The following is a 14036-nucleotide window of genomic DNA, read 5'->3' on the forward strand; positions in this document are numbered from 1 at the left end:
TCCAACTGAGCTATGCTGGAACACGATCCATGGTGCTGGCCGAACTCTTCTCATTCATGTTAAGACATACAAGTCATGTATGCAGGAGCGCATATTTAAATGACTTTCTGGCCAATTTGTTCCTTATTTTGTTACAAATCCCGTAAATGCTGGTAAATCTCATATTCTATCATTGAATAATGTTTATCTATTAGCCTGTGCCAGACATAAAATGTAATCATGCTGGCACATAATATTGTTACATTCTAGTAACTACCTGTAAAAAATAGACAACACAAACCTATGTGTAAATTATTTTATTTCATAATGAATATTTTACATAGTGTTACTAAGTACTGAATTCGAGCAGCAATTTTCACTCCCCCCCCCCCCCCCCATGTTGAAAGTGAAATAACCTACCTTAGTAAACACGAGTTTTCAAATTTGTGTTCAGGTTGCAGCTAGCTTTTATGGTTAAAGAGTTTTGGTAATTTTAATAAATAAAGTTTTATTATATTGAAGAAGACTGTTCGTATTCTGCTGTGACACCAACTACAGATACCGATATGTCTGTGCAAAGCAATTTTATTGTGCCGAGTACATGCATGAATAATTTTACTGTATTATTCAATAAAATTCAAAACATCATCACCATATTCTACATAGCTTGGGCCTGATGACCTGTTCTGGCATCACAGTTGGTCTCGCCATCTCCTCGGGTGACTCACACCATATTGTGATGCTTCTGAGTGTTTTAATTTTTTACATGGGCAAGGTACCAGCCTTCTGCATAACTACCAACCTGGAGAACCAGGAGTTTGATTTTGGAGTCGTCTTCTCCTAAATGATTTGCCTTCCTTGCCTGCTGAACCTCATCCGTCCATTGTGGAATGCTCTTTGTTCTTCTCTCCTTTTACTGATTGGTAGCAATGCTCACTCAATCAGTCGTCTGGATCATTGGGTACTAAGCCCTCTGCCACAACAAGGCGACAAAAATTCAAAGCATACATAATCATATAAATACTGGTGCATTAAATATGTTATTCAATGGTATCTAGTTTCCCCTATATTTATTATAAGTTGCATGAACAGCAATAATAGAAAGATGGTTCAGCTTACAATATGTCTTTAATTTCTTCATAATATCTTAGATCAGTGGTCATCAGCACTCGCTGAAATGTGCAAAGGTACTCGGTGCCATTCCGTGTGCACTCGAGCAACAGGGAGTGCACCCTAGTGCACTGAATGCGCAAATGCTAGGTAACTTTCGGTGTTGGACCCTGGACCTATTTCACTGACATTATCACCTTCATCTCATTCAGACGCTAAATAACCTAAGCTGTCGATAAAGCGTCGTAAAATAACCTACAAAAATAAAATAAAAACCTAGTGCACTGCGTTTTCCGCGGGTAAGAGAGACTAGCCCCAGCGTGCTCTGTGCTGACGACCCCTGTCTTAGATCATAGTATTATATAGGATCTAACAATTTAGCCATTTATAGCGATTTTCACAAATTGTGTTGGCAGCACCGTTAAAACCCCGTTACCAGCGTTGCCAATGCAGAGGTTTACTCGCGAGATCTAATGTATTTCCATGGTAGTTAGCGGACAAAATTTATCAAATTTGTATTGTTGATAGAAGAATTTAGCGTTTTCTTACTTCATACAGTACCAAAATAATAGATGTCTTAAATTTAGCAATTATTGCACTGTTTTAAGACTTTTCAAGAATCGAATTGGCAACTCTGCCTGTTACCTCACTATTGATCAGTGTTGCCAATATAGTGATCTTGTCGCTAAATCTAGCGATCTTTAATTGTATTCTGCGACAATTTCTTGTATCTTTTCTATTGCTTAAATAGGGATTTAGAGACTTTTTCAACATTCTCTAGAGACAAAAATAATACCTTATCTATTGATAATAAGGAATCTAATGACTTTTTCACTACTGTTTGGCGATATCCCGGACCTTCAGTTGGCAACACTGCCATTGATGTAGTTTGCCTGTAGGCTACGTGCGTAATAATAATAATACTCGTATACTCACTCCATGACAAGTAAAAAAATTCTGGTAGTCGAATATGGCTGTGTCTCAAGTTGAAAAGGTAAAAATAATTTGATGGAATAAATGCTAATGAGTTTTAACAGTAGATTATGTAACCATAAATGATTTTAAAGTGCTACTGTAGTAACGTTAGAGGTTAACGTTATTAGGTTGTATTGAAAGGAAATGTACGTTGAACCTTGGAACTCGTGCAGATATTGAACAAATTATAGATAATTTAGTAAATCTTCATGCCTGGGATCCATAATTGTAATGATTAAGATATAGATTATGTTCTTGCGGTAGTTTATTAGACCTGCTGAAACTTATACATTCTGGGAAAATTTTTATGTAAATCTTTACAATAGCGTTACCAAAGGAAGGTTGATACCGGTAGCTAGAAAAGGCACATTCTTAGACAATTGTGAGTAATACAAGGCACACCAAAAGCTTAAGGCAAGGATGTAAATAAATTTGTACCTTAACTTGGTAAGGCAATGGGTAATTTGCTAGGAGACGTCGTTACATATAGACCATTTTTACACTAAACCTAAAATTTGTTTTTGCAAGATATACTAAAACCCTAAACTGAACTAACCTAACCTTTTCCTTAATCTGTGACAGGTTAGGTTAGTGTTTTAGCATACGTTGTATACACTAAGGTTAGGTTTAGTGTAAAAGTGGTCTAAATGCAACGACGTCACCTAGCAAATTACCTGTTGGAGTAGCTGTTTCTGGAAAAATTAAAAAAAGAGCAGATTTGTCTGTGTTTGTCGAATGCGCATCATCATGCTTACGAAAAGGCACTTTTTAGTGCCAATAATTTATTTTGTGTGCACAAGATTGGAATTTTGGAGTTAGAGGAAAAGGAAGATATTCCTGTTCTGAAATTTATCCCCATTTCTTTACAATTGCAGTACCACGTTAAAGTACAGATGTATTTACATACTTGGCTTCTAGTTGAGCTATATGTAGTTATACTTACTTACTGGCTTTTAAGGAACCTGGAGGTTCATTGCCGCCCTCCCATAAGCCCGCCATAGGTCCCTATCCTGAGCAAGATCAAACCAGCCTCTATCATCGTATCCCACCTCCCTCAAATCCATTTTAATATTATCTTCCCATCTACGTCTTGGAGGCCACCGGTGTGGCTCAGTCGATTAAGGCGTTTGCCTGCCGGTCTGAAGTTGCGCTCGAGCGTGGGTTCGATTCCCGCTTGGGCTGATTACCTGGTTGGGTTTTTCCGAGGTTTTCCCCAACCGTAAGGTGAATGCCAGGTAATCTATGGCGAATCCTCGACCTCATCTCGGTATCACCAATCTCATCGATGCTAAATAACCTAGTAGTTGATACAATGTCGTTAAATAATCAATTTAAAAAAAATCTACGTCTCGGCCTCCCCAAAGGTCTTTTTCCCTTGGGCCTCCCAAGTAACACTCTATATGCTATATGTAGCTATAGTAAACAAAATAAAAATTGAGTACCAACATCAATTTCGCATCGAAATAAAAGTGGAAAGTTGCTGTGAAAGCGGGGACCAGTTGAGAGGTGCAAGCAGGGGATTCGCTTCATTGAGGTAGACATGGGTAGGCAGCAGACAGCATAGAAATCTCATTTCCGTGCGTTTTCTTACTGATCACGGAGAAAAAGCAGGTTTTCATAAGATCGAATCAGTGACTAGGTTAAGTTTAGGCTTTTGATATGTCTTGCAAATATTCACTACTAAGAATGTGCCTTTTTTTTTTTTTTCCAAGGCATACCAAAAGCCTAAATTAACCTATTAACTTGTTACTGATTCGACCTTACGAAAAATTGCTTTTTCATTGTTATCTTTAAGGAGATACATGGAAATAGATTATGTGCTGCCCTTCTCTGCCACCTATCTCTTCCACCATGATGGAGCAATCTCACATGCCTGCACTTCTGTGCTGACCCCCACTTTCATAGCAACTTCCCATCCTTATTTTGGTGCGAAATTGGTGTTGACACTCTATTTTCCTTTTGTTTACGGTATCTACATATGACTCAACTAGAAGCCAAGTACCGGTATCATATGTAAATACATTTGTGCCTTAACGTAGTAATGCAATAGTAAAGAATTACAGGTGTGGGTATTAAAAAAATCAAGACCAAACCTGAATATGAATTTGCACCACTTTACACTTGGTAGCGGTATGAGGTTTGTGACAAGATTAGAGAGGTTTTGATGATGGGTTAGCTAAGTGATGGGTCATGATCTGTGATAGGTAGTCCCGAGGTGTGTGACAAGGAGTGCTAATCTGAATGTATTGCATCATTCTGACGCTGGTGGTCTGAAAAGATGTGGGGCTGTGACTGCTTGAATTTAGAAGATTTATTGCCAGAAATATACAAACAATGGACTGTATATCCATGTAAAATAATAACCAATGTTGTTGTTGTTTTCTAATGCCAGGCGTTTGACAATAAAGTCATTTGACCTCTTGCACTCCAATATTTTTCAAAGATATTATCATGGCCAGCCACTGAAGCACAGATTTTGAGGTGTTCCGAATCCATTTCTTGGTTTGAGTTGCACAATGGGTAGTTAGGGGACTGATATATTCCAATTCTATGCAGGTGTTTGGCCAAACAATCATGGCCTGTTGCCAATCTAAATGCAGCTACAGACGATTTTCGTGGTAAATCGGGAATTAACTGTGGATTTTGATGCAGAGAGTTCCATTCTTTCCCTTGAGATTGTGTTATCAAATTTTGTTTGTTGAAGTCTAAGTATGTAGATTTAATAAATCTCTTCACAGAGTAATATGTAGATTTAGTAACAGGTCTGTAAGTAGCAGTGCTGCCCTTCTTTGCTAAAGCGTCCACATTCTCGTTTCCCAGGATTCCACAATGGGATGGTATCCATTGGAATACAATTCTTTTATTGAGTGATATTAATTGAGAGAGCATTTTAGTTATTTCTGCTGTTTGAGATGAAGGTGTGTGTTTAGAGACTATTGATAGAATAGCTGCTCTGGAGTCTGACATTATAACTGCATTTTTAAATTTATTGATGTGGCATAGAAGATTCCTGAGACTTTCACTTATTGCAATGATTTCTCCATCAAAACTTGTTGTTCCATACCCAAGAGATCTATAAAGTGAGAAGAGACAGCACGTAACACCTGCACCGGCACTTTGTTCTCTGGAGATCAAGGATCTGTCAGTGTATAAATGAAGCCAGTTTTGTGGAGGGTACCTAATATTAATTGTCTCTAAAGACAATTGTTTTAGTATTTCAGTGTTAACTTCTGATTTTAGTATTTCTTCTGTTAAATTTAGATTATATTCTATATTTAATAGAGTTAAAGGGCTTGGTTTAATTTGTAGGTTGTCTTTTAAATTCGGGATATTGATTTTCTGTTTTAATTCTTGAACAATGGATGTGAAACTTTTTTGAGTTTTCAATCTACAGAGAGGACTGTATGAATGCCAATTGTTTCCTGGTAATCTAATAAGTTTTTCATATTGAATCAGTGCTTTTTCTTCTATTGTCATTTTGATGCTGTTAATATTAGTGAGGAATCTCATAGAATCTATTGGAGTTGATATTAACCAATGTAAAGAGCCACATTTCATTGTTTGCATGGCCTTACTGTTTGTTGCGTCTTTTACTGACGCCAAGCTGGTAGGTGTATTCTTCCTGACTAGTGCTGCCACATGCAGCTGAATCACAAATTATATCCAACAAGGAGAAATGATTTCATGACATTTCATGTGTAACGTGATGGTACTTATCCCTATTCAAGTTTTATTAGAATAAAGGTAATCTTACACAAACTAACTTAGTTACTTATTATGGCTGCTGCGAAATTGGCTGAGGTGTCTACTGTGTGAATGAATTTATATCCGACATTAATATCGTATGGTAGCCAACATTATGAAGACAATTTGGCAATTAGAAGTAATGGAAAAATCATGTACATTTAAGTGCATAGGAAGAGTGCGAATTGAAGATTTTCTCCAGCTGGGACATTAAAATGTTACTTCTTAATACGTGTATCCAGCTATAAGCTGATTACACGATGTCCACTGTAAATCAAGTATGCAGTTTTCCAGAGCTGTGGATTGGTGAGAATTTCATGTAGCAAGTGATTTTTCATTCTTTCCTGCAGTTTATGGTTGGTGTTATTACATTGAAGTAGCTTGTTTCTTCTTCTGGTAAACATTTTTTACACAATGGTGACTTTGATAATTTAAAGTGATACAGGTGAGCTTCCGTAACAAAGTGTCCAATTCTAGTCCATGCAGCAAAAGTTTATACCTGTTTGGGAATATCACTGTAGATTTTAATATTGTTGTGTTATTTCAAAATTTGGCATAGTGCTCTTCCTGTTTGTCTATATTTAACCAATATTCTGTCCATTGCTTATTTATCACGTTATGAATATTATTTATTATTCTGTCAAGGGAATCTGTAGGTTGTGGTTTTGGTAAAAGGTTTGGTGCAATTTTTCCTATTTCATCTGCTATCTTGTTACCTTGCACTCCACAGTGACCTGGTATATCATTTCGTTTTCGCTGAAGGTGCTAAGTTTTTATAGCAGGCACAGCGAGAATTTAGCTGAGATGTTCATGCTTTCAAAGCATATTTTAAGCTGCTGAATTATAATGTCCAGGCAACTATTAAAAACAAATACTTGGAACCTTTCTTCTGCATTCTCTAATTGTTTGTTAACTATCAGTTCATCAAAAAACTTCTTAACATGGTGTTGCCGTGTTGTTTCGAAAACAGTTTCTATTTTCCTGGAATTTGAGATTTTCTTTGCGTCCTTTGAAACAGTATTAGAAAATTGCTGCCTGAACATTAACATATTATTTCGGGCTTCTTTAACAGCGTTGTGGCTGTCAGTAAATCAATGGACTTTTCTTGTAAATATTTTGAAACAGTGCTGGTGCACAGTAATATTTTTACACTGGAACACAAGCATAACTACAAAGTCAAAGAAATTGATTTCCTTTTTCAATTCAAGAGCTTATTTTTTCCGTAAGATTTGTTAGAGAATAGAATTATATTCTCAAGGCATTTCATTCCCTGCAAAAACCCACTTTTCAGCATGAATAAGCTATTAAATTGCGAAGATTATTTCGTAGGACAGAGTTTTTTTAGTGTGTGTTTGATTGTCCCATTATCCAAGGCAAAATTTAACTTCTGCCATTGTGCTAAACTTTCACTAAACACACAAACTTGCTCTACAGTTGTCCCTTATTTCTGAAATGTCACTAACGGAATCATTCAGAACTAAATTTAAATTATGACCTGAGCAGTGGTGGGGGTGAGTGAGCTAGCTATTGTCTGCGTGCCAGCTCTGAAACTGCTGTGAAAGGAAGTGGGGAGCAAGGGGACGTGATTCAACATGACCAGCTAGAGATGTGTGTGGGTGTTCCGTCTGTAGTACAAACATTAGCTCTTGAGTCTTACTCCATTATCTGCTTATTACTTCCATGCCACATTCCTGCTGCAGTGTATATTTTTAGCATAGTATAGTACAGTCTTATGTCATATCCCTTATCAGTTCCATGGTGCACTACTACCACTGTTTCAAAGCTGGCACTTAGACAGTAGCTGGCTAGCTGCATATGGAAGTGTAGCAAGGGAGGGAAGCTTGAAAGTCCACTTTCTTCTTCCTCTCACTTGCAGGTGGGTTTCATAGACAACAAAGGGCCTAATAATAGTAGTAGTAGTAGTAGTAATAATAATAATAACAACAGCAGCAGCAACGACGACACCAACACCGACAATGACAACAACAAAAAGAAGACGAAGAAGATAATGTTGTTTTCATTTTCTTAATGGGCAGAAAATGTTATTATGTTTACATATAGGCCTACATGTGAGGCAATAAAAGTGAACATAAGTGGTATAACAATTTCGGTTTCATTTAAAATATAAGTGCTCTCTCTCTCTCTCTCTCTCTCTCTCTCTATATATATATATATATATATATAAATATATAAATACATTTATTAAAAATATGTAAAATATGTATCAAATGTATTATTTTTCAGAAATAACATATAATATCCTGTTACTGAAGTGTAACACAATATTTTAGAAACAGCAATGTAATATGTACCGAAAGTAGTGCTTTCCAGTTATCTTTTTAAAAACGCAAAGGAGATAATGACTTAGCATAGTGATAATCTTATCTACATATTATACAATAGTTATTGTTGTCAGAAATACTTACTTGTGTTGTTTTCAAGAACACTGTAAATGTTGAATTTGGAAACGTTATTGGTGTATTTGCTGTATGTGGTTTAAAAGCTGTATATGCTCTGCTGAAATTTAGGTAAGGCATTGTTGATATTATTAAGTTTAAACCATATACCAGGCTTGGGCATCAGGAGCGGACCCAGACTCTAAATGGGGACGCTTAATATTCATTCGTCATTAAATCAACACTGCGTGGTGTTCGGCGGGGAAGAAAAGGGATGAAGAGAAATCATATGACTCCCTGTGAGAGAATAGAATCCGCTCTTGCTGCTCAGCCCTGCCATATACAATATACATTGTTTGCTCAAAATGTCTTCAGAAATAAGCTCTGTAAAGGATGGTAAAATGCGGACCAGCATATTTCGTTCACTATATCTGAGGTTCACTAAAACTGAAGTGTCTATTTTTATACTACTGACGTTGCTATACATACAGTATTAATGCCCGTTTGGGACAGACCACATTCAGTATCAATACTCTTTATCTTTCAACTTAAACACTTTACGCTTCGACATACTGATGTTCACAGTTTGAAACTTGAATCTAATCTGGCCATGTAGGTAGTAGGCACTGACCGATTTCGCATCTCTTACCACTAGAGGTATGCTATTATGTACGTGGCCTTGGAATTTCCCTGGATTCACTTTTACAAAGATGTGGGAGGAAGGGTTGAGGACCATTATACTATAATCCTTCTTGTATTTACCCTTTGGTCATCACTGTAATCCCTTTTACAAAAGAAAACACTTTCTCTTCCTATTCTTCTAATAACCTCTTTTAAAGGAGTCAGAACTAATCCTTCCTTTCTCCCTCACTGCGTACACTATTCTCTTTAACATGTTTCAAACTGTCCAGGAAGCTGAGCAAATCCGTTGTCTTTCAATGCACATAATGAGTAGAAGGTTTGAGATTTTGTTCTGAACATATTCTGGGAAGTTTATAGGAGAAAATTACCATTTTGGCCATTTTAAAATTACATTTTCTTGGGAAAGTTCTAGTTTTAGGTTCACTATAACCGAAGTGAGTGTTCGCTATAAACGGAAATATTAATGTACTTTTTAATGTATGCGGGTCAGGACTAACGATTTAGGTTAACAATAGCCAAATGTTCACTATAACCGAGTTCACTATATCCAGATTTATATATATATATATATATATATATATATATATATATATATATATGTTTGTATTTGGAAGCAAAATAAGTTACATGTTGATCACTTTCTTTTTGTAGTTAAGCATATGGTTAATTAGAAAATTAGGCTGAAGGTCTGCATAGTTTGACAACAGCTCATCGCCAGCTTGCCTGCGAATACATACATGAACTCAGATCTGAATAGCAGCATTCCATCTCTTAGTTACTGCAGTAGGGTTGCCAGACTTCCTAATGGCAGGAAATAATGATATGTGTTAATCTTTTTATTTAATTTGTAAGAAAATCGTCCATTTTATTTAAATACTGCAAAGGGATAGATCATTCCTTATCAATTTTTCTAATGATAAGAATGAAAATCAAAATTCTATGGATAGTAATTAAGAAGTAAAACAGTGTTAAGATTTAGGGGAAAAATATTTTTTTCTGGGAAAAGTATTCATTTGGGACTAATATCATATTTGTTTTCTCTATCCAAGGAATGAGCTGTTATATTACTTTAATTCTGTATAAATCATTTCATATGATTATAATTCATGATTTATATCTTGAACCAAAATAACTTCATATCTATATGGAGAAAATGGTGCTTGAGGAGGAATATGTTCCAAATTTTTTTAGTTTCTATGTGTCATCCGGAAAAAATTCCAGTCATTTTCATAGCCAATATAATTAAAAAAATATAGATGGCATTAACACTATTCTTCTGTAGAATTAAGCTGGCCTTCTATGCTCGAGATTGCAGGTTCGATCCCGGCTGAGGTCGATGGTATTTAAGTGTGTTTAAATGCGACTGGCTCATGTTAGTAGATTTACTGGCATGTAAAAGAACTCCTGTGGAACAAAATTCCGGCACACCGGCGATGCTGATATAATCTCTGCAGTTGCGAACATCGTTAAGTAAACCGTAATTTACAATTTTCAATAGAATTAATATGTTTCAACATGTGGTTATTCTAAGTAATTCAGCAGAGCACTGCTTGCATCTACAACTCACAGTGCTTCGCCAGATTAAAACGTATTATGTTATATTAATAACATTTGGTCGTCACTCTTCCCATAGTAACTGCTGGAAGTGTTGTCCATTTTGTGTGATGCATAATTCACATCATTCACAGGATCTGTTTCATTAAACCTATACCAAATATTGTTTTTCTACACGGAATTGGGCAGCCAGGAAATTTACATCTAAACTTTTCTCTTGTTCTACCACACCATTTCTGAAAGATTTATACTGCATTCAGTGTCACTCCCTGTACTTTCCTTCTAATTTATTTCATAATGTGAGCTTGAAGTTTGAAACTTCTTATTTTGTTTTGTCTACAGTATCTTGGGTTTCACAATGGAAGATAGTTATCCTAATGAATTATGAGCTTTATTTCATTGGTTGCAGGAGAGAGGAAGATCTCCACAGAAACCGCAGGGACTGATGAAACTGTTTTGTAAGTGCATGATGGCGCTGTGGATATTTGTACATTCAGTCATTGATTACATTATCGACTTGTGTTTTTCCTTCATTTATGATGACTCGAAGCGGGCACAAATCCCAACTGTCAAAGAATCTTTCCTAATGGAGAGTGCTGTGTCACTTGCAGAGAAAATCAGAAACAAAGAGGTAATACACATATAAATGTAGGCTATACTGTATAGTTATTATAAATTTGAAGTCATTATTTCTATTTGCCATTAAATATCATTCTAATAATAAGGTAGACCTATGTTCTTTTACATCTTGAATTTTTTTTTTAATACTGTATTGCATTTGCGTTCGAAACAATTACTTCACGTTGAAATTACAATAATAATACAGGGCTACTACAAAGGCTTTACCCGATTCCATAGCCTTTATTATGAAAAGTATGAGACATACATTATTGAGAGTTATACCAATAAAAAGAGAAACTCATCAAGTTTTTGGTCCATCAACTGTTACAAGTGCTTGATGTGACCTCCTCGCATCACGCGACAAACATCCACTCGGTAGTCTAACTCCTGCCACACCCGCTGGAGCATATCACGATCAACTCTAGCCACTGCCTCACGGATCCGGTTTTTAAGTTCTTCAAGATTAACTGGCAAAGGAGGTACATACACTTGATCTTTGACAAACCCCCATAGAAAAAAATCACGGAGTCAGATCTGGCGACCGAGGAGGCCAACGGAGAACACACCGATCGTGTAGATGGGGCTCCACCACATTTCCATCTGGAAGTGCGTGAGTATCTTAATGAGCATGTACCACAACGTTGGTGTGGACAGGCTTCTAACAACGATCGGTGTGTTCTTTGTTGGCCTCCTCGGTCGCCAGATCTGACTCCCTGTGATTTTTTTCTGTGGGGGTTTATCAAAGATCAAGTGTATGTACCTCCTTTGCCAGTTAATCTTGAAGAACTTAATAACTGGATCTGTGCGGCAGTGGCTAGAGTTGATCGTGATATGCTCCAGCGGGTGTGGCAGGAGTTAGACTACCGAGGGGATGTTTGTTGCGTGACGCGAGGAGGTCACAGCGAGCACTTGTAGCAGTTGATGGACCAAAAACTTGATGAGTTTCTCTTTTTATTGGTATAACTTTCAATAATGTATGTGTCATACTTTTCATTAATACAAGGCTATGGAATCGGGTAAAGCCTTTGTAGTAGCCCTGTATATCTATGCATTCAAGTAACCACATAGGCTAAATATCACACACATACATTTTGAAGTATTCTTTACTTTTATATTCTAATGAAACATTATGTATTTGTTAAACTTTTTGAAAGATATGAGCACAATCTAGTATATACAGTCACGAAGCTCAATACGTAGTAAATATGCATCCATAGATAGTTGCTAACCACTATAGTCCCGAAGCTGTTATTTCCGGCGTGACTCCGCCTCTTAGCTTACGTCTTAGAAAGTGAAGGCTCTATAAAGTCTAGGTACGTAGTATCGTTCGCCATTTTTGTTCTTACGTTGCCGAGCTACCAGACGAGGAATCTATTTGCCACACCGTTAAACATTATCATGTCGTAGCTCCTATGATAATAAATCAAACGCAATGTAATTCAGCAAATAATTGAGCCGCAAATAACGTCTTCGTGTGCTCTCTGCGAACCCCAACAAAAGAGCTAAAATGGCGGGCGATTATATTAAGTATTTATCGAGCCTTAACAAAAAAATCAGCGAATCACAAGACGCACACGTTTAAATGTAGCCGAACTGCAATGCGATTGGCTGCCGGAAATTAGAGCGACGGGACTAGAGGATCACTATTATCACCTCATTACAGACAATGCGAAATAGTACCTGCACAATCTATTGTTCCTAGTACCCTCATAAACTCAGCTTCGTGACTGTATTTACTAGACTGTGGTACAGTATTAGATTAATTAAATGAATAGTGCCTATAATATAAATATAATACCTATAGGACATATAATATAATAATTATATTACTATAGATCTGTTTCACAAAAATTTGCATCACGTGAATATTGTAAAAAAGATAAGGACATGCAGAAAAAATATAAAATATTTTCAAATAAAGACTTTTTAATGAAGTAAAGATGGTGTATTTGACAAAGGGATAAAAATGTCATTATCTTAATGAAGTACCTATTTAACTGTGGTACTGAAACATGTGTCTTTATTTTCTTTTAAAATTGTATATTTTCGTAAAATTTAGTTGCCTGCCATCTATCAACCCTTACATGCAATGGCAGATATTAGCAATTGAGTCATTCTTTCTCTGTCTTACCATTACTAGTTCATAAGATCTTTAATTTATTCTGTATCACAGGCTAACACTGAAGAATGCAAGATTTATTTAACTTTTTTAATATCAAGTCAGCTTGCTAAAATTGAAGGCATCTGGTACACTGCACTAGAAAATATTAGGTGACGAAATGTTGGTCTGAAGGAGGGAAATGTAAAGAAGCCACTGGCATAGTTTAATTGGTAGCAAGTTGGTCTTGCGTTTTGAGGTTGCTCTTTGGTGTGGGTTCGGGTTCGAATCCTCTGGGGCTGATTACCTAGTTGCGTTTTTTCGATGTTATCCCAACTGTAATGCGAATGTCAGGTAATTCCATGACGAATCCTCCAAGTTATCTCGCCAAATATAATGTTTCTGTCATCAATTCCAATAATGCTAAATAACTTTGCTGTTGGTACAATGTCCTTAAATAACCAGTTAAAAATTTTAAAGAATAAATTTAATGTTGCATTATCTGTCTTCAGTAAAACTACGAATATTTCGCATATTTCTGCAAAACTAATACTTTAATAGTTAATACCAAATTGTGTGAATTAATGATGTTAATGTTAATATAGGTGAGTGCAGAAACCGTTGTAAAGGGATTTATTGATCGTATACGCGAGATAAATCCACTTATAAATTCTGTAGTGGATGAACGGTATGAAGCTGCTCTACAAGAAGCTAAAGAGGCGGATAAGTTTCTTGCTACAACAACACTGTCGTCTGAAGAACTGAAGAAACAGAAGCCTTTCTTAGGAGTGCCATTCACAACGAAGGATAGTACTGCAGTAAAAGGTACAATTTCATATTCTTTTAATTTAAAACGTGTATATTATAAATTTAATATAACTCTAAAAGTGACATGACTCATGATTGCAAGAACTGAA

General features: G+C 36.3%; 1 protein-coding gene across 2 annotated transcripts in view; it reads left to right on the top strand.

The window, feature by feature from the left end:
• Positions 1–1935: 1935 nt before the first annotated feature.
• The window catches only part of LOC138716329 (fatty-acid amide hydrolase 2), a 33887-nt gene continuing 21786 nt past the window's right edge, over positions 1936–14036 (top strand). Inside the window, exons 1-3 of one of the 2 annotated variants that reach the window (XM_069849295.1) lie at positions 1936–2083; positions 10810–11031; positions 13725–13944. In XM_069849295.1, coding sequence (XP_069705396.1) covers positions 2060–2083; positions 10810–11031; positions 13725–13944 — 466 coding nt within the window. In that variant the 5' untranslated portion in view covers positions 1936–2059. Of the gene's footprint in view, positions 2084–8225; positions 8337–10809; positions 11032–13724; positions 13945–14036 lie in introns of those variants that run through there. The other variant, XM_069849296.1, reaches the window with a different exon arrangement.

The sequence above is a fragment of the Periplaneta americana genome, chromosome 16 (assembly GCF_040183065.1).
Source record: "Periplaneta americana isolate PAMFEO1 chromosome 16, P.americana_PAMFEO1_priV1, whole genome shotgun sequence".
In the NCBI taxonomy this organism is placed as follows: domain Eukaryota; kingdom Metazoa; phylum Arthropoda; class Insecta; order Blattodea; family Blattidae; genus Periplaneta; species Periplaneta americana.